The 25,221-nt window shown below is 41.4% G+C and overlaps 1 protein-coding gene across 5 annotated transcripts in view; it reads left to right on the top strand.

The window, feature by feature from the left end:
- EMB2410 (embryo defective 2410) overlaps nt 1–25,221 on the top strand; it is a 187,221-nt gene that overhangs the window by 46,440 nt on the left and 115,560 nt on the right. For 4 of the 5 annotated variants that reach the window (XR_015690932.1, XM_087678344.1, XM_087678346.1 and 1 more), the window contains exons 2-6: nt 5,845–6,055; nt 6,162–6,221; nt 6,329–6,433; nt 16,086–16,226; nt 25,008–25,070. Coding sequence is in view for 4 of the 5 variants with exons in the window: in XM_087678344.1 (XP_087534470.1) it covers nt 5,845–6,055; nt 6,162–6,221; nt 6,329–6,433; nt 16,086–16,226; nt 25,008–25,070 (580 nt within the window). In the remaining variant the exon portion in view is untranslated. Of the gene's footprint in view, nt 1–5,844; nt 6,056–6,161; nt 6,222–6,328; nt 6,434–16,085; nt 16,227–25,007; nt 25,071–25,221 lie in introns of those variants that run through there. The other variant, XM_087678347.1, reaches the window with a different exon arrangement.

Genomic DNA, 25,221 nt, shown 5'->3' with positions numbered 1-25,221 from the left:
TCAACTTATCATCAAAATCCAAATTGGCATCCTTGAACTGATTTAAAATACCAGTAAATGCACTCAAGTGCTCAGATGCAGGCTTGGACTCATTGACCCGCATATTCACCAACTTGTGTATTAAATGCACCTATTTAACAGGTGTGGTAATCTCATAGGTAGTTTTCAATTTCTCCCATATTGCATGACCAATATCTAAGCCCTCAATGTTTGTCAAAATTTCATCAGTGACACCCATCTTTATATAAGCCACGGCCTTTTTGTTGACTTTGGCCCAATTTGCATCAGACATTTGTGCGGGTTTATCTTCCTACAAAGCATCCTCACAATCCTTCAAGAACAATATGCCCTGCATACGGTCTTTCCAAAGGTCAAAACCCTGACCATCAAACCGTTTGATTTCCATCAGACTCTCAATGTCAACTCTGGAAGAAGTTGCAACCATTTTTATCGCAAATACAAGTGTAAATGCACTGAACTGCAAGAGCACAAGCTTAAACCAACAAATACAGTGCTGTTCTTGCCCAACCAGCAATAAACCCTTAGCTGTTTTTACATAAACCAGCCACCACATGGGCAAATACTGCAGAAATTTACCAAATTCTGCACAAAATCCCAAATTTCCAGGTCCAACAGTGCATAAATGTCAGGCAATCTTACCCAGCTGAACAAAATTTCATCAATACATGAAAAGCCCCAATTTTTCTAGGTCCAATGTCAGGAAATTTTACTTGGATGAGCAAAATTCCAACAAATTTGGCAAAATCCTCAATTTAACTGAGGTCAACATGCACAATGTATGCAATTTCTGACACAAATGTAATTGTCAAGCATAAACAACATCAAATCTGGGAAAAGCCCCAACTTTGTGGAAGCAGATTTGCACGGATTTAAGATGTGTGCTTATGCGTGTGAATGCCCGGAAGAAGAAGTAAAAAATGAGCTGGAATTTCTGATTTAAAAAAAATGCGTTGTATTGCGTTCGTGCAGTGGGCCCATGCCTCCTGTTGCCTGCCTACTGGTGTCGCGACCTGTTGCCTTCCCGTTCAACGGCCCGTCACGCGACGCGTGATTAGAAACGGCCCATATCGCTCGCTGGCCTGGAGCCCACATTACCCGTTGGGGACTGCCGCTGAGCCTCTGCGTGCTCCTGTTTCTTGTCGTTGGTCCTGGTCGTGAGCAAGTCCCATCTTGTCCGCCTTCGTGCGCTTGTCAGTCTGCAACTTGGTTGGCAGCTTCTCGCGTGTCGAGCTTGCAATTGGTGACTAATGCCTGTGGCTTGCGTGAACCATTGTGGCTTTTATACTAATTGTTGTGAGTGCGCATATAGAGGAAGCGTGAAGATTTGCAGGAGTGTGCAAGTGAGTGAGAGTGACAGAAAGAGAGTACGAGCTGATTTGGGTGTACCAACAATGTGTTGGTACACACAGAATAAAATGTATTTATACTTGGGGCACGCAAGGATGCATTCACACGTACAACATAATAATACACATATACGATACACAGAGGTGAATAAAGGACCTTTACATCCCAACATGCTAGTCAATTTCGACAGCAATAGGCACTTGGATTAGCATAGGAGATGATATAATTTAAAGAAATACAGCAAGGGGTGCTAATTTTGGGGTCGACAAGGTGTCCAATGTCCAAGATTAAAGTGGTTAATTGTGCATTTTCAGTTTACATGAATTTTATGTTGCTTATATTAGTGCTTAATCAGGTTATTTACCACCCTATCAGAGGAAGGTTGGTTTCAACCCATGTATAGTAATGTTGGCATGATATTGGGACTTTGGCAATGCATACATGTGCTCCATTGTATTTCGGATTCATGATATTGATGTTGGTCATGCAAATGTCCCTTATAGTGCTGGTCATGAGGGAAATGCAGCCAATGTACCATTTTTGGCAGTAATGTGACAGTCCCAATAATCTTCATTGTCTAGAGGGACAAAGGTCTAGAACTTGGTGGAGGTTTTGACACAAGTGAAGTTAAGGTATTGGAGCACTTCTTTTATTGGCCTTCTTTGAGAGAGAACGCAAAGTAGTTTGTCAACACATGCATTGTATGTTAGAAAGTGAAATATGATAAGCAAAGGATGTTGGGTTTATTGCAGCCCTTGCCTATTCTAGATAAGGCTTGTTTGAGCATTGCTATGGACTGTATCTTTGAGCTTTCTAGGACACAGTCACGAGGACTTGAAATTTTATTACTTTGCTTAGCATTTGATTAAAAGCTATCAAATGTGCAAATGTGACTTGCATATGTGAGGTGCACGTCAATTAGTTCATGGTGTGGAACCTAGGACCCCAAGATATCAGTTGGTGCCAAAGGTAAAAGTTGTAATAAGTTATGCCTGACAGGTACGGACTGGGTGGTACTGGGTGTTAGAACTTGGCTTAGAATATTTAATTAGCCATTAGTGTTAGTGGTGACACTAGGGAACTAGCATGAATTAATTAGTTAATGCTAGTTTTGGGCTAATGAGTGCTTAGGATCAATGAGGTGATAAATTGGCCTAGCTAATTTAATTGTTGGTTGATTATATTAGTTTTTTAGGAACAAAAATATTTATTAAATTATTTTTTAGAATTATATTCTGAAAATTAATTTAAAGGGCTGGATAATGCTGGAAATTTAGTTTGAAAGGCAGCCACTTGGCAAAACTTGCCCACATAAGTTTGGGAAAGTTGAATTGGGAATGAAGAGAAAGAAATCTCATTTTTGCATTTTTGAGCTATGGGGAAGAGGGGTTGGTGGACTGCTGCTGTCTATTTGTGGGGCCAGCCAACCGGCATTGAATTTGGGGCTAATTTATTTTCCAAGGAGTACGCGTGAAGATCAATTCCTTGGCAAATTAAGGGCCAAATTGATTTGGAGGCTTGCTGGTTATTTATGACAACAAGGGGCACTTGGATTAGTAGTGGAGTTTGAAGAATCTGATTTGTACTCCATCCATTTGCAATATAAGTTAAATAATTACCGCAAGGGGTGCCAAGTTTTGGAGCCAATAGGTTGTCCAATTTCCTAGATTAAGTGGTAACATTTACATTTTCAGTTTATGTTAATCTTATAGTTGCTGTAATTAGTGTTAAATCAGGTTATTTACCACCCTATCCAAGAGGGAAGATTGGTTTTAGACACCTATGAGGAATGATGTGATATTGACCATTATTTGTAGGTTCAATAAGCATGCAAATTTTATTTCCGCGAGGAAGAAAATAAAGGCTGATCATATGGCACATTTATTTTTGCAACATGTGTTAGTATCATAGCATGCCAGAGTCAATCATTAGTGATCAAAATCCTCGGTTGACCATTTTGTTTTGGAAGGAGCTATTTGAAAACATGGGCACCACATTGAAGCTGTCTTTGTCATTCCATCCACAAATTGATGCTCGGTTTAGAAAAGGCAAATTCTAGTGTTTGATCTCTTGAGATGCTATATATTTGAGTTCGACCCATAGTGGGAGTTGTATTTGCCTTTGGTAGAGTTTGCATACAATAATACAGTGTATAGCTCCATTGACAAAGCTCCATTTGAAGTTGTGGAGAGTGGCAATAAACTACTTTCTATTCTGCACACAAAAGACATTTTCTTTGAGGCTGATCGTTATGTGGAAAACATGGATGTAGCCTATTCAAAGATTAAGGATGCTCTTCAGAGGTCTTAAGAGAAGCAAAAAAAGGCAGTTGAGCGCCATAGATCTGCTTTGTAGTTTGAAAAGGGTGATTATTTGTTGCTGCATTTTGAAAAGGTAAGATTAAAAAAGATGAAAGGTAGAGAGAGGTTGTATCTAAAGTTGAGTTTGAGATATTTTGGGCCCTTCTAGGTGTTGGAGAGGATCAAGGATATTGCTTATAGATTGAAATTGCCTCCACATTGGTAGATACACAATGCCTTTCATGTGAGCTTGCTGTGACCTTTTCATGATGATGTGTTTGAGGATGTATTTGTTGAAATTCAGCTTGAGGTTGAGGATCTGGATGAAATATTCGTACTTGAGCAGAGTTTGACACATAAAGAGAGAAAGATCAAAGGTAAAGTTTCTAGAAGATATTTGATGTAATCTCAAAATTATTCACCAATGGATGCTAAGTGGAAAGAAGAGGACGACTCCGTAGACCATCCTTAGTTATTGCAGCTTTACCTCCAAGCTTTTCAGCTAGAGCCGACTTTGGATTAGGCTCAATTAGATCCAATAGAGCAAGTGTCCAGAGTATTGCTTGATGCTCAAGGGGGTGGTAGCACTTCCGCTTCCCTAGTGATGGACAACTCTCATGTATAATGGACGTTGGATGTATTTGGCATGCATCCAAGCAATTGTACTGACAATATGTTTGCCATGTGGTCACTATTCAGTGTATAAGTCACTATAGTTGGTATGCATATGGTATGATTTTTCACGTACAACTTAGAAACTATACATTTGCATTAGAGAACATTAGTGTGGATGGTATACATTAGTGTATGATCATCAAAGATTGATTATTAGTCGTTGATTTTTATTGGATGATTATCAGTTGTCAGTGGTATTCAATTTGTTTTATGGATAGCAGTATGTATTATGAATGCCATTGAAAGTTTAATCATGGTTTATGTTTAGTTTTAGCTTTGCTATGGTTGTTTGGCTAGAATAGTTGAGATATGCTAATGAGAGATGCATTCTATGAGTTTTTGGTAGAAGTTTTGGATTCTTTATAAGTCTTATGTCTTGGTTTTGTTGGCTGGAAATTCTTCAGCAAGTGTTTGCATTAGCATGGTTGAGCAATAGTGGTTGATATTGTTTTTACTATGATGCCTTACGGAAATTTTAGGGCAATATAATTTGCTTTGGCACATTGTAGTGCAATCAAGGATGATTGCAAGGATTTCAAGGGGAAGGTTTGTCTCAAGAGGATATGAAATTTTGATGCTTTGCTTAGCATTTGACTAAAGGATAATCAAATGTGCAAATGTGACTTGCACATGATATGTGCAAGTTAGTTATTTCACAATGTGGGACCTAGGATCTTGAGATATTAGTTGATGCCAATTTGATCAAATCTTGGTGTGATGAAATTCAGAATTTGCTCTCTCTATGGCATTCTCTCTCATCCTCTAGCCATTTCTCATCCTTTCTCAGTAAATTCCAGCAGTTCTAGCCACGGGAGGTGGAGATTTTGATGAATCTATGTTGGTAAACCCTAATTTACAACAGAAATTTGGGTTTGATAGTGACCTCGGGAAGCATGCTTATAAAGACTTGAATTTCAGTCATTAGAATTGGGGATTTCAAGAGATTCAAGTGGCTATTAAGCCAACAAACATTTGGGGTAGAATTTGTCACGCAAGGAGCACAATGGAAGGCCAATTCCTGAGCAAGCCAAGGGCAAATTGGTTTGAAGGCTTGCTGGTCATTGATCACAGCAAGAGGCACTTGCATTAGTAGAGGAGATTAAAGAATCTCAGTGTACTCCATTCATTTGCAATAAAAGATAAAGAAATACCATGAGGGTCATCAGTTTTGGGGCCAACAAGCTGTCCATTGTTTGAGTAAGTGGTAAATTTTTATTTTCAGTTTATGTGCTTCAATTGCTTGCTTTAATTATTGATTAATCAGGTTATTACCACCCTCTATGAGAGGAGGAAGGCTGCTTTCACAATTTCTAGATTTTGATGGATCTTACAACTTTTCTTTAAATCTGCTTTCTTGATTCTCTATAGGAACTTACTTTCCAAGATCGTGTAGCCAAGCTTTTTCACATGCTGTGGAATCTTCATGTTAGCGCTTAATGTTTACTTTGGTGACATTGGCTTTTGGTTGAATGCTAGTTGAGTTTCTCTCTTCATTTTTCAGAGTGATGGAAAAGATCAATGGACAAGTAAAATTTGGGAACAAATATGAGCAGATTGATGTGCATATTGCTGGTAAACTTAATACGTGGCGGACAAAAGTGCCAGGATGGGCACGTGAAAGGGACGGAGGCAGGCTTCTTGTGAAAGTCTTTGCAGATACTCGGCAGCAGAAGTGGCATGTGAAATTGAAGGGAAATAACTTGTTTGCTCCAGTTAAGACTGTCAACCTGAAGCCCAGCTTGATTTGTAGCCTTTTTCAAAAGTTACTCTTTTGTTTGATAAAATGTATCACATATCATTGTTTTGATCAAATGGCAGTTATTGGAAAGGCTGTTGGAAATACCTTTGGATTGGTCGGATGGGCGAGCTTCAGGTGAGGTAAGAGGATTTTACTCAGAGGAATGTAATTTATTTGGTATTCGGATACTTCTGATTTATTGTGTGAATCTGGAAGTATTTCTTGACCTTGATGCATGCTTGTGCAGCTGAGTATATGGGCGTCTAAAGGAGATTCTTTTCCCAATCTGGCTGGAAGATTGAATGTTTCAAAATTAGGTTTCCGGATTTGGGAGTCGCCATCTGCATTTAAGGTGTTTAAAAAATCATCAGTGCTCATCACTTACAATTCTAGTTGATGTTTAATGTTTTTCAAGGCGAGAATTTGGATCATGAGATGCTCATATAGGTAAACCAGATGTTTGATAAGCCTAATGACCGGACTACATATATCAATAATATGCAACAGTATGTTGACAAGAAATGTGGCCCTTTTATTCAACCTTGAGGTTCTTGTATGCTGACAATAAATATAATTTTCATAGCACTTGTGTTAACTATATTGGGGGGCTTTTCTTACTTCATGCACTCTCAAGTTCAAGAACAGTATTCAACCTTAAGGATTTTTATATTCACCATGAATGCATATATATAGCACTGTTGGGGACTTATTATGTCGGGTATCCTTCATTTTTCAAGTACTCTTAAGGGTTAGCATTGTTAGGCCAATTTGAGGTTCCTAAAGTTTGGGTATCCCCAATCTCGTTATCATATGAAAATTATTTCAAAATACAGTATATAAATCCCAAATTGAGAGTTATGCAAATACATGCACATTCTAAACTTTCAATTTACCTATACACATTGCAAAAACTTTTCAATTTCAGCCATCTTGCTGATTGTAACTATTTATTCTAGCGAATCTGGCCCACACTAAAAGGCATTGACTGTTTTACTATGCAAGTTGGCCTTGATATTGGTGTCCTAGTCACTAACACATTGCAAAAACTTTTCATTTTTAGCGATCTTGCTGATTGTAACTATTTGTTCAAGTGGATCTAGCCCACATTGAAAGGCATGCATCCTTTTTTGTCCGCAAGTCGGCCTTGATATATTGGTGTTCTAGTCACAGGTGTCCAATTGGTTTTTATACGTGGAAGTGTGCACCATCTTTTGTGAATCAACTCAAGGGATTTGTCAATGCAGGATACGAAGATCATATTTTCTGCTTGTAGAACGCCCTTTACAACCTCAAGCAGGCCTCCTTTCATGGGAATTTGTCTACACCTAGCTAGATGCAACTTTTTATTTGTATTCAGTCGATTCTCTTTTATGCTGCATTATGTTGTATGTGGAGGATTTGATGATTATATTTTCTACATTGGCATGGCTAATTGTACTCTATGACCACTCCTAGGTGTCTGTACTCTAGTTGATTCTCTTTATGCTTTATATATTGTTTATGGAGGGTGGATTCATTATAACTTTCTACATTTGGTTTGCTAATTGTACTTTGTTAACAATGTATTTGAACTCCAAGCTCATGCTTGATGATGGTTTAGAGCTGATGGATGGCACCAGGTACTGTAGTTTGTTGGGTCCCTTATAGCTAGCCAGCACTAGGCTGGACATCTCCTTCTCTATCACATCTGTGAGACAGTTTCTCTTCTCATTACTTATTGGCAGGCTTGTGTGTGCGCACTTTAGTAACAAGAGTGTTGGGGGTAAAGGCGCCTCTGCCTAGCCGCCCGTGTATTACTACACTGATAGTACTTGCCACTGCACATTGCAGGTGGCGGGCGCCCGTCACCATTACTTTATTCTTTATTCTTTTAGTGACAGTTTGAATAAAGGAAGGCCCGGTCACACATTGTGACTGTTGGAGTTCCCATTTTGTGTCGCTCTCTTTCTTGCTTTTGCTCTCTCACCATAGCTCTTCTAAGCAAGCTTCAATCCTTCTCACCTTTCAACTGGTATCAAAGCTAGGCTTCCTGACTTCCCGAGCTTGGTTCGTGGCATTCTTAGCTTCCATTCAAATATCTACAGCATTGGGTCTCCTCGGCAGCCATAGCCGACCTTCCCAAGCCTCCGTCACTCCCCGGCTTCTCGAGCAACTTCCCAGCCTATTGAGGCACCCTCAGGGCATTGCTACAAAGGTATTAAAGTGTTCTTTCAGCGCTTTTATTCAGTTCTCAGGTTGCAGTCAATTAGGGCAGCCATAGCTCAAACCCTTGGAGCTTGTATCTTGCTCCCTCTTGCATTTTGGCACTTGAGGCTTGTTGTGTGCCTCCCTGGGCACCCCTTGGACCCTCTCATCATTATCATTGAGGCCACGTGGATGTACAGTAATAGAAGCATACATCAGCAAATTTGTGCCATTTTTTTGGCTAATCTGGACAGCATAACACAACAGCACACCTACTCCTCAGTGATGGCTATGTCATACTTCTTCGGGCTTGGCAATGCACTTGGCAACAATGGTCTCTAACATGTGTTGAAGCTTGCTGGATCATTGGCATTGGATTTGGGTCTGATCTCTACATTTCCAGGACTGTTTACAGCAGTCCCACAGTCATGTTATGCAGAAGTAACATTGGCATCTAATGCTATGCTTGTTTGGGCACTTCTACTTAACGGGTTTGGTACCTATTAATGCCTGATTGTTCGGGGGATACAAGGCACATGTTATGCCATCATTTTGGACTGATTTGCTTGCTGAAAATACTCAGTTTTGAACAGTAAATCACTGCTGTACAACAGTGAGTTGAAGCCTATTACTTCATGTTTGGTTATGCCTATTGGTTTCGGGCTATGTCTTTGGGATATGCAATGAAGTATTGACATTCGGGGTACGACATCGAGCTTGTCTTTGGTTCCGGATCTTCATTTGAGCTTGAGCTCAACTTTGGAATGTATTTGATGCTCCATCTTGGATGTACATATGGCATGTATGTTACCTATGTTTGACCAGTCTTGACATGATTGGCCTATGCCACTACTACATGCTAGTTACATTGTTTAGAGCCGATTGCTACTAGTGCCTTGTCTTGGCTTGTATCTGGATTTCCGGAACTCACTTGGGATATTTCTTGGCTTGCCAGAGTTGTATTTGGGATATAGTTGATGTCTATGGATGCTCTAATTGGAGGCTACAGAGCCTATATGCTCATGATGTCTTATTGATATCTGGTCTTGGATCTTTCATCACTGGTGCTTTCATATGCCTTTCTTGAGCTTCTTGGCTTGATCCATATGGCTTTTGTGCCGGTGGGAGCATGTTTGGATGCTTGACAGACATTGAGCAGGTGGTCTATGTTGCTGAGCTTTGAGTCTTCTGAGACTGGGATATTCTTTACTTGGATGTTGCATGGTTGATATGCCGTGGTCCGCACACATGTACTTGGGCTAATTTGGGCTTTGCACTCCTTGAGCATACACCTCTTTGTGTCAGGTATTGCCAATGTTGTGTACACTTTGCCCTATTACACAGGGGGTGTGCCGGCTTACTGACAGATTCGTTTGACATGCTTGGATGTTTGCTCGATGTTCGTATGACTGTCATATGTTGATTTATGTCCGCTTGATGCTGGTTATGCTTTGACAGTCAGTGGTTGACTTGGTGCATTGATTTTGCCTATAGTTTGTTCTCATTGTACCTGACTGTAATTTATTATAGCAAGCATTTATGCATAAACTGATGTGGAATTTTCATACTAAATCATCTTGATTTTATGTACTTTTGATGGTACTTGGTAGGCAGCATCATTAGCTATCAGTTCGTAGTCATTTTGCCTTGGTTTTGGTGGTATTTTGGCTTTTTACAGTAGAAAACAAGCAGTTTTGAACTGTCTGTACTGTTTTGGACTGCATTATGGGTTTTTTTTTCCACTGATAGTGCTATCTTCAACATCACTAAGCTTGATGGTACGAATTATGCCTATTGGAAGAGCCAAGTTTGGTAGGTATTGGTGTAGAAATCGCAAATAAAGTCACTAAGGATGCATGACGAGCAGCCTGAAACTATGATTGATGACGAATGGGATGAGCTTGATGAGTTATGCAAGTCCACCCTCATCTTCTCTCTCACTGAACAAGTGCATTATAATGTGGTTAAGGAAGCACAGAGTGCTTGGCAGCTTTGGGATAAAATTAAAAACCTCTATGACAAGAAAAGTCCAGCAAGTCAGATGTATTGACTGAAGCAGCTTATGGACTTGCGCATGAAGAAGAATATGACAATTTCTGCTCATTTGAGCCAGTTCCATGCTATTCTCAAGAACTTGACTTCGTAGGGTATTACCTTTAATGATGAGGTTACTCCATTGTTATTTCTTGGGACTCTAAGTGAGTCATGGGATGTATTCTACACTGCCTTATGTGCTCCTGTTACTCTTTGAACTTGCCTGATGTAGAGAGTGCTCTTCTGCAGGAAGAGATCAACCATAAGAATTTGGATACCTCTCGTGTATCGCATGCTTTGACTGTTAGAGGCAGAGATGGTAATGGCAAGAATGACCGTGGTAGAGACTCGTAGAAGTCTAGGTCCAAGCCACGTGGTAAGTCGTGCAGCAAGTCTCGTGCGAGAAATGCTAATGTGATATGTCATCATTGCGGCAAGAAGGGTCATACACGCCCATAGTGTCATAAGTTGTGCAATGAGAAACACAAAGAGAAGGAGAAAGACAAAGTACATGAAAAGTCCTTTGATTGCAATATTATGCCTGCGAAATCCAGTGTGAAAATCGAGATAAATGTCATGTAGACTAATGACTTCAATGGGGAGTACATACTAGCAGCTACTTCTTGTGATACTATGTCGTTGACCGATGTTCACTCTATGTATGCGCAGTGTTGGCTTTTGGATTCTGGTGCTTCATTTCATGTTACACTATGCCGTGAGTTGTTCCACTCCTATCGCACTGTCTTTGGTTTAGTTCGCTTGGGTGATGACAGGTCACTTGCTATTGTTGGTATTGGGAATATATGACTGCAGTTCTCTATTGGCAGTACTTTTCTATTACAGGATTATGCATGTCATGTACCTGCACTTACACGTAGTCTTATGTCTGTAGGGCAACTTGATGATGCTGGGTTTCATGTTTCATTTGGGAATTTTACTTGGAAGATCATCTGTGGCAGCCTTGTGCTTGCTAGAGGTGTCAAAGTTGGTAGTCTCTATTTTCTTGTAGTTGATGGGTCCTCTCTTGGCTATGTTTTGTCAGTGGGTTTCATCCCACATGTATCTCTTTGGTATGCCCGTTGGGCCATATGTCCTTGAAGGGAATGAAAATGCTCTTTGGTTTGCAATACTTATCGCTCCTTGACTACGCATGTTTTGATTCATGTGAGCATTGTCTTTATGGCAGACAGACTAGGAATACACATAAATAAGAAGTTTGGTAGGACAGACATGAGTGAGCCCTTGGCATTGGTACATTCGGATGTCTGTGGACCCATGCCCTGTCAGTCTATAGGTGATGCAAAGTATTTTGTGACGTTCATTGATGATTTTTTGTGTAAAGTTTGGGCTTACCCCATTAAGCTTAAGTCAGAAGTCTTGGCTGTGTTTCAGAGATTGCTTGCATTGGTTGAGAACCAGACTTGGCATAGACTGAAATGCCTTAGGACTGACAATGGGGGAGAATATGTGTTACGTGCTTTGAGCAACTATGTGATGAGAGGGGTATTAAGCGTCAGTTGACTGCTCCCTATACTCCACCTTAGAATGGCTTGGCTGAGCGGATGAATAGAACCTTTCAGGAGGGTGTACGCAGTATGCTTAGCCATGCAAGATTACCAAAGAGCTTTTGGGTTGAGGCAGTCAATACAGCTGTGCATGTCATAAATAGATCACCTTTTAGTGGTTGGATTTCTAGGTTGTAGAGGAGGTATGGACTGGAAAACCTCCGTCTTGTGCATCTATGTGTCTTTGGATGTGAGACATTCTGCCATGTGCTCAAAGACAAGCGTACTAAGTTGGATCCTAAGAGTGTCAAATGCATTTTCCTTGGCTATGGGGATACATGTGAGATGGGTTACCACCTCTGGGATCCGCAAGCCCGGAAAGTCATCTGTAGTTATCCATGAAGACAAGATGTATAGGTAGTTTGAGAAGGTGGTAGAGATACGTAGGGTTATATTCCAGGATTAGCCACGTGCTCTTGCACAACCAGTTGGACAGCTTGCAGCAATAGTTGGTACACATGGCCAGGGTGTTGGACCAGCCGTAGAGCCTGCCGTGAGACGTCTACTAGAGATAGACGTCCACCTGATAGATTTGAGCCCTCGATGCATTATGTCTTGGTTACAGATGCAGGAGAGCCTCTCACCTATGCTGAGGCTATGCGTAGGGGTGACAGTCACTCTTGGAAGAGGGCTATGTAGTCTGAGATAGACTCCTTGCATAAGAATATGACTTGGGATTTGGTTGCATTGCCTCAGGGCAAGAAGACTTTGCCATGTAAATGGGCGTACAAGCTGAAAAGTATCCCTGAATACCCCAAGCCGGCTTATAAGGCAAGACTTATTGCTAAGGGTTTTAAATAGGAGCATGGAGTTGACTTGGATGAAGTCTTTTCTCCTGTGGTTAAGATGACCACCCTACGCTTGGTTTTGGCCTTAGTCGCGTAGCTTGACTTGGACGTGTATCAGATGGATGTCAAGACTACATTTTTGCATGGGGATTTGCATGATGAGATTTACATGGAGCAGCCTAAGGGCTTTGCAGAACCTGGCAGGGGCACCTAGTGTGCAAATTGAAGAAAAGTCTTTATGGCTTAAAGAAGGCACCTAGGGAGTGGTATCATAAGTTTGATGCCTTTATGTAGTCACAGGGTTACAACAGGAGTGCTATGGATCCGTGTCTTTACATGAAGAAAGCCTGTGATGGCTCATTGCTTATTTTGGTACTTTATGGATGATATGCTGATAGCAGAGAAAGCTCATGATGAGCTGGATGATCTTAAATCTCAGTTGAAGAAGAGCTTTGAGATGAAGGATTTGGGATAGACCTCTCACATTCTTGGTATGTGCATTAAGTGCCACAGGCATCAAGGACTACTCTACATTTTCCAGAGGGAGTACATTCATAAAGTCCTTGAGCGTTTTTGCATGCAGGACGTAAAGCCTATTGGCTGTCCATTTTACCTTCTTATGTGAAGGTTTCACAGGCCAATTGTCCGCAGACAGATGAGCAGAGGGCGCCGAGATGGCCAAGATTCCTTATGCATCAGCTGTGGGCAGTTTGATGTATGCCATGATAGCCACTTACCCAGATATTGTCTTTGCCGTTGGTGTTGTGGCACGCTATATATATGGCTACACCTGGTAAGAAACATTGGGATGCCGTGAAGGGTATCATGAGATACCTGAAAGGCACAGCAGATATGTGTATTTGCTATGGCAACCAGGATACTGGAGTTGTGGGGTACACAGACTCCAATTATGCAGGATATGCAGATAGTAGGAAGTCCACTTCTGGCTATGTATTCACCTATGCTGGAGGTGTTGTTGCTTGGATATCCAGGGTTCAAAAGTGTACGGCTCTCTACCACTGAGGCCGAGTATGTTGCAGCCACTGAGGCTTTCAAGGAGGCCATATGGTTGGGCCGTTTGGTTCATGACCTTGGGATTGATACTATACCTACGTTGCATTTCGGATTCTATGAGTGCTATTTAACTAGCCAAGAATCCGGTCTTCCGTGCGAAGACGAAACACATTGAGGTGGGGTATCACTTCATATGTGGGGTCGTGGAGGACAAGTCTGTTGACCTTGTCAAGATCTTCTTTGATGAAAATCCCGTAGATCTACTCACGAAAAGCCTTACTACTGAGCGCTTTGCCTTTCTCAGGAGATTGATGGGCATTGGATGAGATGACAGTTTTCCTCATCCCATCGTACATGTGTACATTGTACTGTCTTTTTCTTTTTCTTTTCACTCCTCACTGGGGCAGATTCGCCTTTATGTGGGAGGTTGTTGGGGGTAAAGGCGCCTCCGCCTAGCCGCCCGTGTATTACTACACTGACAGTACCGCCACTGCACACTGCAGGTGGCGGGCCCCCGTCACTATCACTTTATTCTTTATTCTTTTAGTGACAGTTTGAATAAAGGAAGGCCCAGTCACACATTGTGACTGTTAGAGGCCCCATTTTGTGTCTCTCTTTCTTGCTCTTGCTCTCCCGCCATAGCTCTTCCAAGCAAGCTTCGATCCTTCTCACCTTTCAGAAAGAAGTAACAGTTCTCTTGGCTCAAAACCATTGAGGCACCACTGCTTGAAGCTATTAAGATTCAGATTGGGCTGGTGACATCAACACCAAGTGTTCTCATGGGGAGTTACTGCATCACTCTCGGCCCATGCTCATTTGTTGGTCCAGGTGGAAGCAGCTTACAGTTGCAGTTCTTCATCAAAGGCAGAGTATTGGCCAGGTTATGTTGTTGCCACCCTTCAGCTATTGTACCTTCACTAGTTCCTTTAGGAGTTAGGGCACTCCTAGGATCAGCCTTCCACCATGTTCTTCTAAGCTTGAAACTTGGTTTTCGATTGGAGAACCAACCGCATTTTGTTCTCCTATTGCTATTCACTCCACTTTTGTACCTTTGCTTTCATCACAGGTTGCATAGGGGGGATCCAAGAGATCATTGCCAGACATCAGTCAAGGGTCCCATGCATTTAACTTTGGAGAGATTGATTACATGGTAGACAGATCTTTGAGGAACCTCATCAGCTGAAGGCTATTACCTCATATCCCATTGTCCTTCTCACCCTTATGTGTACCTTTTGGCAAATCTCTCTGGCACTTTCTTTTGCACACTTCAGACAATTGTATTTCATTAGATATATCTTGTAACATTTGGTCAATAAGTCATTTTGGCTGTTTGTAGAAGTTCATATAACATTGCTCAACAATATTCTCCTTGAATTTTAGTCAAAATCAGTTGTGTTTATAATTGTGTCTCTTCAAATTTCTCTAAAGGGCTTGAATGTTTTAAATCAATAACATTTACATAACCTAAATATTGGAGATTCCAATTTTAAATTAATTATGTTGGATGTGGTGCTAACACAGATAGGACGGCAAAGGAAGGGTGCCGATGCATGCTTTTTACTGGGTCCTCTTGGGTCGTGCAAAGATGGCACTCTTGTTGTTGGTCATGCTTTACCAATGTGTTTTGAGGCACCCATGTGACTAGCATAAACGTGCTCTCTCTAGATCTGAGAGACCTAGAATGAGAGGATGACCAGGCAGACATAACAATAGGCTAGATAGGTACTGCTGATGTGGTAGAGTCTATCAATAGGTTAAGATTCATGCCTCTGATGTCTGACAGATTGTTTTCCCCACCAATTCATGATTTACTAGTAAGCCAGATATGCAAAGTCCTGGGGATAACCTTCTAGATCTAGTCTAGCACTCTATTAGATTTGTGACCCTACTGATAACAGGACTCCCAGCTGTTTGCTTTCATCCTTGGGTGCACTCGTATTCTTGGGCTCTTGATGTCACTCAGGCTGTACATTTTATGATCAAATCTCAGCGCTCTCCTCTTTTCTGCCTATGTGAGTTGAGTACTTTTGCTGTTTTATGCTAGCATTTGTTAGTGTTAGTCACAAATGCTCTCCTATGAAGAAGAGTCTAAAGCTTGCCCTAAAGCTTTGGGATACTATGAAGTACTAATCTGCTAACATCTTTTGCATGTCGAAAAGATGGTCATGAGGTATGTGGATGTTGTTCTCTTCCATATTTGTTCACTCCCTCAACAGTTACTGGTGGACTTTTGGAGGGATTACTGACTTAAGTGCATTCATATATGCTGCAAAGTGTTCTTGGTTTATATTGAATTTGCTAATTCTTCAAGCTCAACATGATGAGACTTTACACTCTATTTAATGACTCTATTTATTGTGTGGAAAGGTATTGTGGATGTGGTTCAGGTTCTGACTACGAGGATCTGATTTTTGTGCAGGATGTTAAGGGTACACTATTTATTCAAGGTCAACGATTGTTCTTACATAATACAAGTGGGTTCTTTGGTGCTGCCCCTTTGCATGTTTCTGGAGACATGGATCTCAATCCAGATGGTGGTGAATATCGTCTTGTTTGTCAGGTTATTACTATGTCAATTCAAACAACTGGTTCAGATAATACAGTTACTGTGAACCACATTGTAAATGTGATTCCTAATTTCTGAAGTCTTTGCTGAGGCAAAAAGGCAAGCTACCTACTAAGGGTGCTGTTTTGACAATCTATGTAGGAATCTAAAAACAACTTAATATAATAACTTCTGACAAGTTTAATTTATAGACAAGCTTAGCCATTCTTGGCAAGCATAAAGAAGGTCTAGGTAGCTTTTGAAATGCATAGTGGCTCAGTTTGGGTCTGAAGTTTATTTTCTGACACATCTTGCTTTTTGTATTATTCCTTAGGAAATTGTGATAAATTTATCGGAGTAGATGAATATGAGACATCCTTCACTTTGGGGACCCAGATTGCATTTGACAACACACAACGATAAAAGCCTCTTGTGCTACGGTATTAGCCATTGGCAAGCAACATGGTCTTTCTTTAATTGTTGTCCATGTGCATCTGTGAGTGGCCCTGGCTGTTAGATATTGCAGCTGTGCTTGCAGATGATGTTTTTCCTATTGTCATTTTCGGCATAGGGAGAAATTGGAGCAAGCACAAGGCATGAATTAGTCAAAGAAGAGCTACAGTTAATTGAGATGTGGTTATGCCTAATATCGAGAGAGAGAAACCATCTGAAAGGAAAAAGAGGCTAGTGGTATCTCTCTAGTTGATACAGATATCTTTGGTGCTGGGAATAGCCGTTCCAGTGCTTTGGAATGCTTATTCATGCTTGATTGTCTGTTTCATGCCTGTTTGAAGCCATATCTTGGCCATTCTCTTGGTTACAACCGTGAGAATAGAGTGGTTTGCTAGTCTTTTAATAGATCCAAGCCTACTATACTGGATCCCATTCTATTGTGGGAGGCATCTGCTCATCCATCAGTAGCACTAATCATTGGTGACCAAGGCTCCCTTGAGCCCAGCACATGCCTTGCATGGACCACTATTCTTGTATATCCATTGACCAACCACTCGCTGCTCGTATATGCTGTCCTGCCCACCATAGGTCATGTCAAATGTATGTAGACACTTGTCACCTATGTGTGATGGTCCGGCCCTTGGAATCCCGCGCTGGGCACTCCCACGACCCCGTCCAGGCTCCAAATGAGCACTAGACCCGCCGGGCTGCATCGCGACGCCACCAACTCAACACGACACGGCAGGATCTCAACACGACATGGAACGCGTCATGGAACTTACCGAAGGCACACTAGTTTGCAAAATGGCCCATCTAAAGGGCAGGAGCTCATATTCATAACAAGGAAGCATGTACAAGGTAAGCCGGAGGCACAAGGGACCATGTCATGGGTGAGGGTGGACCTATCAATGCGCATCCAACACGACTCGACACCGTGGGATGAGGGAGCTACAGTACACCATTTTATGGATTACATCACACAATACACTTTTCAGTTTACTTCTTTTACATCTACGTCCCCTTTTCTATTATTTGCGCATATGCACTTGTAGTTATGTATATGTGTATGAACACACATGCACACACGCACACACGCACGCATGCCCATCTAGTATATGACTTTACCCAAAGGTGTCAAGTTATTATACATTGGTGGCTGCAAAAATGGTGGCCTTGGTGATGCCATTGCTGCATTTGCATCTAACACATGCTGAGTAGGGCCTTCCAACTGACCAAACATTCAAGTTTGCATTCTTGGCTGCATGCCAATGTTACCATACATGCCAGTGTGCATTTTTGGGCTGCAATGCCCCATGATAATTCCCTGGAACACCTAGCATACATGGCTGCAATGTTCCATGATAATTCCCTGGAACACCTAGCATGTCAATGTTACCATGCGTGCAAGTGTGCATTTTTGGGCTGCAATGCCCCATGATAATTCCCTCAAATACCTAGAATACATGGCTGAAAACCAGCTGCATTTTGCATGCCAATGGCATCCATACCCTAAAACTCTGATCTACCCCCAAAATAACTTGGACGGGTAGGTGGTTGGCTGAAAACTAGCTGCATTTTGCATGCCAATGGCATCCATACCCTAAAACATTGATCTACCCTCAAAATAACTTGGACGCATAGGTGATTGAGGAATTATTTGCTGTCCTTAAGGAATATGTTGCACATAATCCCCTAATGGACGAACATGTTGTCGAATTGGAGTTCATTTGCACATTGGCACTCAACACATGGTTTGAGTCACTAAATGCTAGGAATGCTTCAAGACAACAAGCAAAAAATGTAATTGGTGAGCATGCAATTTACTTACATGCAACTCCACAAGTACAAGGTGTTTAGGAAGCAAATGTAATGTTCAAGGCACACTTGGCAAGTGTTGTTATGAGCTTGCAGCAGCTGATTCAGCAATCTCAATCGGCTGAATTTTAGTCAATTCCTGATATTAAAGGGAAGAAGGTTGCTTTGCATTATAGACAGCCAAGTGTGGCTCATGGGGAATCTTTTCGATCAAAAGTATTGCATACACTGGCACCTGTAATGCCCAATATGCGAGGAGCTCCATTTCAATAACATGTTTGTCCATTAGGGAGTAATGTACAGCATATTCTTGAAGGGCAGCAAAAATTTCCTCAACCACCTATGTGTCTAGGTTATTTTGTGGGTAGATCATTGTTTTAGGGTATGGACACCATTGGCATGCAAAATGCAGCTGGTTTTCAGCCAACCACTTGTAATGCCCACCGTGCAATACTTGTTGTACACTGTTTTCAGTGAGTATAAACCTTGCTGTAACTAAACTAGAGCAAGCCAAAATGCATGCGTTTCCTCCACAAGACAATTAGAAGCTTACCTCCTTTAGAGAGACGGTGATGTCTTGGCACAACAGAACCATGAAATTGGCCTTTAGAAGTCCAAAGCAGAGTAAATCAAAATTTAGCAAAGACTTAATTCAGCTTAAGAGAAAATTCAGCAAGAAAAATCCACACATAATTGGAGCTAGAGTAATCTTGCACTACACATGGCATTGTTGGCCCCAAAGGGAGTTTTTTTAAGTTCTTGTGATGATATGTTTTGTGTAAAAATCATCTTCTTTGTAGTACTCAATGTGATGTTGATGTCTAGGTGCCCATATTTTTGGCTAGTATGTCCTTCAGTTTTTCTTTGGCATCCATGCAAAGGCCACCCCAAGCCTCAAGGACTCCTACTTGGCGTGCACCATGTTTGTCCCACGCTTCTGAAGCCTCATTAAACGGTCTTGATAGTGATAGTGTTGATGTAGCTCCATTGAATCAAGACCTTGACGAGGCATTTCGTGAGTTTGAGATGTCTTTGTTCAATTATTCAGTATCATTTTCAGTATTTCTTTAGATTATTAATGTATGCTTAAAATAGTTCACAAATGGCTATATTTCAATGATTTCATGTAGCACAATTGATCCGTAGGTGCACAATGACCTTGTCATTTTTAATATTAGTATTGAATTGACTGTAGTTTTTTTAAAATTGCGAACGAACACTTCAGCCTACCAAACCTAGAAAATGATAGCGATCATTTAAACCCAATTTCATAGAGCATAGACAATTGTTTTATATAAGTCTCATACAATCTCACATTGTTCCTTTCTTAAATGGAGGTATTTCTCATGATGAAATTGTGAGAAATTCACTTTCTTCTTAACAAAGCTGTCTAGAAAGTGCACAAGGCTTGAGATTTTGAAGCAGAAGAGAGAATTTTAGCATGTAGTGTTGTAATGACTTCTTTTTATGATATCTACGTGGAAAAAGAACAGCATAGTTTGCTATGAATGGAATTATAATGTTGCCCAATGGATTCCCCATGCTAAGAGGAGAATATTGATTGTTGTCCAAACTCCATAATTTCATTCATGTTATCAGCTCATGTTCCATGGTTGGAACTTGCAATTTTTATAGCAAAGAAGAGAAAAATGGTTGTCTCCAAACTTGAGTTGCTTAAATGAGAGAGGAGGAGGCTCCAAATAGCCAAGATCAAGTTTCTAAAGGAGTAATCAGTTGCTTCTTAATCGAATCTTGTTTTCGATAAAGGCCCAATTAATGATTTCATCATTAATCTAGTGAGTTGCTCATTGAACCAAACTTAAATAGAGGACTACTTACTAGGAGTAACTTTAAATTTAACTCAATTCTAAGGTGTAAACTTTCAATTCAATGAAAGTTTTACATTGTATTTTGTTTCCTTTGCCCTATCCTTGTACCACATTGTGTGCACACTTTTCCATTGCATGCCCAAAGTCAAATCCTTCATTGCCAAGCAATGCTCAGCATGCTAAGAGCTAGGAATACTAGAATTAAAGATCATTTCATTTAAAAATCCTAGTAATGTTAAATTAAATCATTAAGTTTATTTCTCATTCTGGTGACAAGCGATCCATTAGATAGTCCATATCTCTTGCTGCTCTTTGTGAAGGCATTGTCTTATTTCCGTCACTTGAGAATCAACATGTTGAGGGGCTTCAAGCTTATTGTGGTGGAGTTGTTGGACTCGTGTCACAAGGATATGAACTTTTGATACTTTCCTTAGCATTTGATTAAGTTATTAATCAAATGTGCAAATGTGAGATGCACATGTTGTGCAAGTCAACTAAGTCACAATGACATGGCAAGGACCTTGAGATGTTAGTGGATGTCAAAGACAAAAGTTGTAATAAGTTGTACTTAACAAGTACTAGGTGGTACCTAGTGATCAATTTGGCCTAGATAATTTTATTAGCTACTAATATTGGTGGTGATATCAAGAACTAGGGATTAATTAATTAATTAATACTAGTTTAGGAACTAATAATTGCTCAAGAATGCTCTGGTGACAAATTGGCCTAGCCAATTTAATTGTTGATTGGTGGAATTACTTTTTTGAGTGAGAAATAATTGGCAAGTTAATTTTCAAAATCATTATTTTGAAAATTAATTTACTAAGGTTGAAAATTGTTGGAGAATGGATTAGGAAGGCTGTCACTTGGCAAAACTTCCCATGCAAGGGGAAGAAGGCTGTAAAGTGGTCATTCTAGTAGCTAGCTTGGTGGAGGTTGCCATAGCTGAAACAAGGCATTCTAGGCCAATTTTAGCCATTAGAAGATCCTACAAGAGTTGGTGGCCTTCCAAGAGGGCCTATAGCAGCAAGTGACAGCTATGGAGATTAGCTAGCAGGTGGTGATAATAGTTTGGACAGATGATAGTAGCAAATGTACTTTGGAATAGGGTAGCAACTGATTCAATTAGTTTCCGTCAATGAAACTCTGAAATCTCTCTCTCTCTCTCTCTCTCTCTCTCTCTCTCTCTCTACCACATGAGGAGAGCCAGACAAGACCAGCCACTGCCTCAGGAGGAGGCCACCTATAAGGGATGGGAGCAGATGGAGAGACCCCTGGTACTTATGATCTCATGGATGATGTGGAGCAAGCCCTCTATGCCACATGAGATCATTAGAGTAGAGATGGGGGCACCGCCCATCGTAGCTAAGGCCCTCTTCCAAACAGTGGCCTTCTTGCACACCGACTATGGGACTTGCCTTGGCATTAGTACCCTTGACTCACGCTGGAGTCGTCCACACAGCTAGCACTGCAAGGGGACACTGAATGTTGGTATGCCCGAATAGAGACCTAGCTATTGCTACATGGCCTACACATGGGCCGCCTCCCCCCACTACAATACAGCCTAGATTGCTCCCACCTGGAGCTTAGCTGGGAGGAGGTGAACCGCATCATCAGAATGAATGTCATTCAGCTACACACGACCAAGACATGGGTGACTTCTACAGAAGACCTAGGGACAAAGAAGGCTTTCTACCGGGAGCACTTTTTGCACATATCCCCGAACGACTTCATTACTTGCCCAAGCTACATGGATACACACTTGTCCCATGGAGTTAGAAGTGCCATCGGATAGATCCGTACATCTTCACACCAGCTACGGGTCGAGATAGGTAGATACGGGGCCCACCCCCTCCCCCTAGAAGATCGGATTTGCCAAATCTGCTAGCTCGAGCTGGAGATAGAAGAACACTACATATGTAGGTGCCCAGCGTACTAGAGATCCGGGGACGCTTCCAATGCCTGTTCAGAGAAGGATTCGGGCCACTCTCTAGAGTGATGGATTTCAAGGATCAGAGATGCCTTGGGCTCTTCCTGCTAGAAATACGGCGCCACAAAGACCACCTCCTCCAGACGTCATAGCAGAGACAGGGAGCCACCCAACGCCTGCTCACAGAATTCTACCGAGAGCCAACTACCATCCCCACCCCTGAGTCCCCACCAGCCCCACTGACTTCCTGGCCGCGGGGGGCCACCCTAGCCATAGCCACGGCAAGAAGCAAAGCCCGGCGTCCACGCCCAATTGGCCCCCGCCCCCAGAGGAGGCACATGTCGAGGATACAAGGGATACTATGCCGCCATCGGAGGGCCCTACCCCGCCGATTCAGCCTTTCGATGTTAGATAGACCCATGTGGGAATTTTAGGATGACCAAGCTCCATGAGCAGTTCCACACCATACTTGGAACACATACGAATTGTACCCAGCCTGTATACCACCTTGTACCTACTCAATTGGTTTATCATAGCATTAGATGGTAACTTTACTAGGACCTGGAAAGTTTCCCAGACATTTTGTATGTAACGTTTTGGTTTCATAGGCCACCTTGGCCTTTCGTAGACGTTAATATAACTTTCTTTCTTTCTTCTTTTCTACAGTGGTCGTTCTCATTCTGTGGCCATTTCTCATCTTCCCTTAGCAAATTTCAGTGATGACTACAACCATTTGGGGTGGAGAATTTGAAGATTCTTTGCTTGTTGTAAACCCTTATAGTTGAAATTGGGGTATGACAACCACCTAGGGAAGTGTGTTCAAAATTTGGGCCGTAGGACTTGGTATTCAACAGCTAAAGTCTGAGTATTTTAGAGAATTCCAAGAGGTAGCCAGCCAACATCAAATTTGGGGTCGAATTTGTCATCCAAGGAGCAGGGTGAAGGTTAATCCCCAAGCAAAGCAAGGGGCAAATTTGTTTGGAGGCTTGTTAGTCATTTATGATAGGGAGAGGCTTTTGGATAACAAAATAGATCGAAGAAATCTCAAGTGTACTTCATTCAATTAACAATTCAAGTTAAAGAAATACTGCAAGAGGCAACAATTTTGGGGCCAAAAGGCCATCCATTGTTCAAGATTAAGTGGTAATGCCGCATTTTCAGGTTATGTGAATTTTATCCTTGCTATAATTAGTGTAAATCATGTCATTACCACCGTTCCTCGAAAGGAAGGCTGGTTTCATAGAGTATGTTGACGATATAACATTATATGTTGAGAATGGTGAGTTGATCTCGAAGAAAGTGAGATTGCATTGGAGTTGTTTTGTATTGCATTAGCTAGAAAGATAAACTAGCACAAGTCAATTTGTTTTCTTACAGATCGCTACTTGAGCACTGATTTGGGAGTTCACTTGGGTTTTAGATGGGTGAGCAAGGGGCAAATAGTCAAATACCCAAGGACTCCATATCACAACAGCCCAATAGTTTGTAGTTGTGCTAGATTCTTCGAGTGCAACTTAGACCTATTGGAGTAAAGCTTGTCTTTTTGTGCTGCTTCGAGCTTTAGTGGTCAACTAGGTGCTATTGGTGATGTCCTAGGATATAGCTTCATGTAAGTGCTCCTCTCGACCGTGTTTCTTAGTTATACCACTTAGGTTTGAACTTCCTTTGATCTAGAGTATCAAAGCTAGGCCCTTTTAGGCAAGTGGATTCGAGAACTCGTGCCAAGTGGGTAGACTTGGAAGCTTCTCTTTTAGGAGGGCTTCTAAGAGTTCTATGCCTATCTTAGAGATTGGAAACCATTCGTGAGGTGGGTCTTCACGAGGTGCTGACCATCCTCCCTAGACAATGTTTTATTCACAGTTTTTGGAGTTTGGCAAAGCCTACAGAAGTTGTTAGAGTAGAGGCCCCCACTTTATCGGGAGGAGATCGACAGACAATTGATCATATGCAATTGCAAGTCAGGGATAGAGACAAGTTGTAGCTTAGGGAGTGTGTGCACATTTAGTGGGTTGCTTGGAAGGTTGAATCTATCGGCTCTTGTAGAGTTTGGAGAGATATCTATAGGGATGCAGCCTTAGGGACCCTTTAGCAAGTGATGGTAGTAGGGCCTAGACGGTTGGAGATTGATGCATTGATCTCACAAGAATGGCTCGCTTCCCCTCACCTTTAGCATGCACAGTTTGGCCTTGATTGGTGTGGGCAGCCTAGCTTTTACCATTGGCCGTCCGTGAGCAAGTACCAGGTAGAGTCAAAGGTGTCCCCTAGATACGTTCTTCACCACATAGGAGGGTGGCAGGTTAGCACTGAATAGAAGAAAATAGGGCTTAGCTGCACTAGCTCTAAATAATATAATTAGCCATGCCTTGTTTACAAAAAAACAAAGGAACCCTAAACTGTCATTGGCAATGTTACATTCATGAAGTCATGAAACAGATTTCACTTCATTTAGCATAAACAAAGATACAGACAACACAGATACTCTCACAACAAAGTTCATCTCACATACTCTTCATTCATAATTTCATTGTGCATTTCATATTACTGTAGATGAGATTTTACAGGTGCTTGCAGACTTAATGGCAGGTCAAGTTCCAATTACATAGAGTTGCCATGCACACATACATATGTAAGATTCTTAGTATGCTATGTGAAGGAAGGTAAATGTTATTTCTCAATGCATGAATTTGGTTTCTAGGAAATGAAATGTCAGTTTGATTTTGTTCAATATATGTTTGATTTTAAGATTGACTTATATTGCTGTGTTAACAGGTTCCTAATGTGGAGGTAAATGCTTTGATGGATACACTTAAAGCTCGACCACCATTGTTTCCTGTAAGTAATGTAGTGAATGATCTCTATCAAAATGTGAGAAATTATGTAATATGTTTAAAGGTGTTGTTGCCTAATGGCCTAACTGCATCTAGCTATTCACATGTACGAGACTATAGCCTACGAGGCCAGCAATAACCTCCCATCTTTGGCA

Source organism: Lygodium microphyllum, chromosome 5, assembly GCF_053477565.2.
Source record: "Lygodium microphyllum isolate KBCC chromosome 5, Lygodium_microphyllum_v1.1.10, whole genome shotgun sequence".
Taxonomy (NCBI): Eukaryota; Viridiplantae; Streptophyta; class Polypodiopsida; order Schizaeales; family Lygodiaceae; genus Lygodium; species Lygodium microphyllum.
The sequence above is the reverse complement of the archived record's forward strand: the minus strand, read 5'-3'. Positions and strand labels throughout refer to the sequence as shown.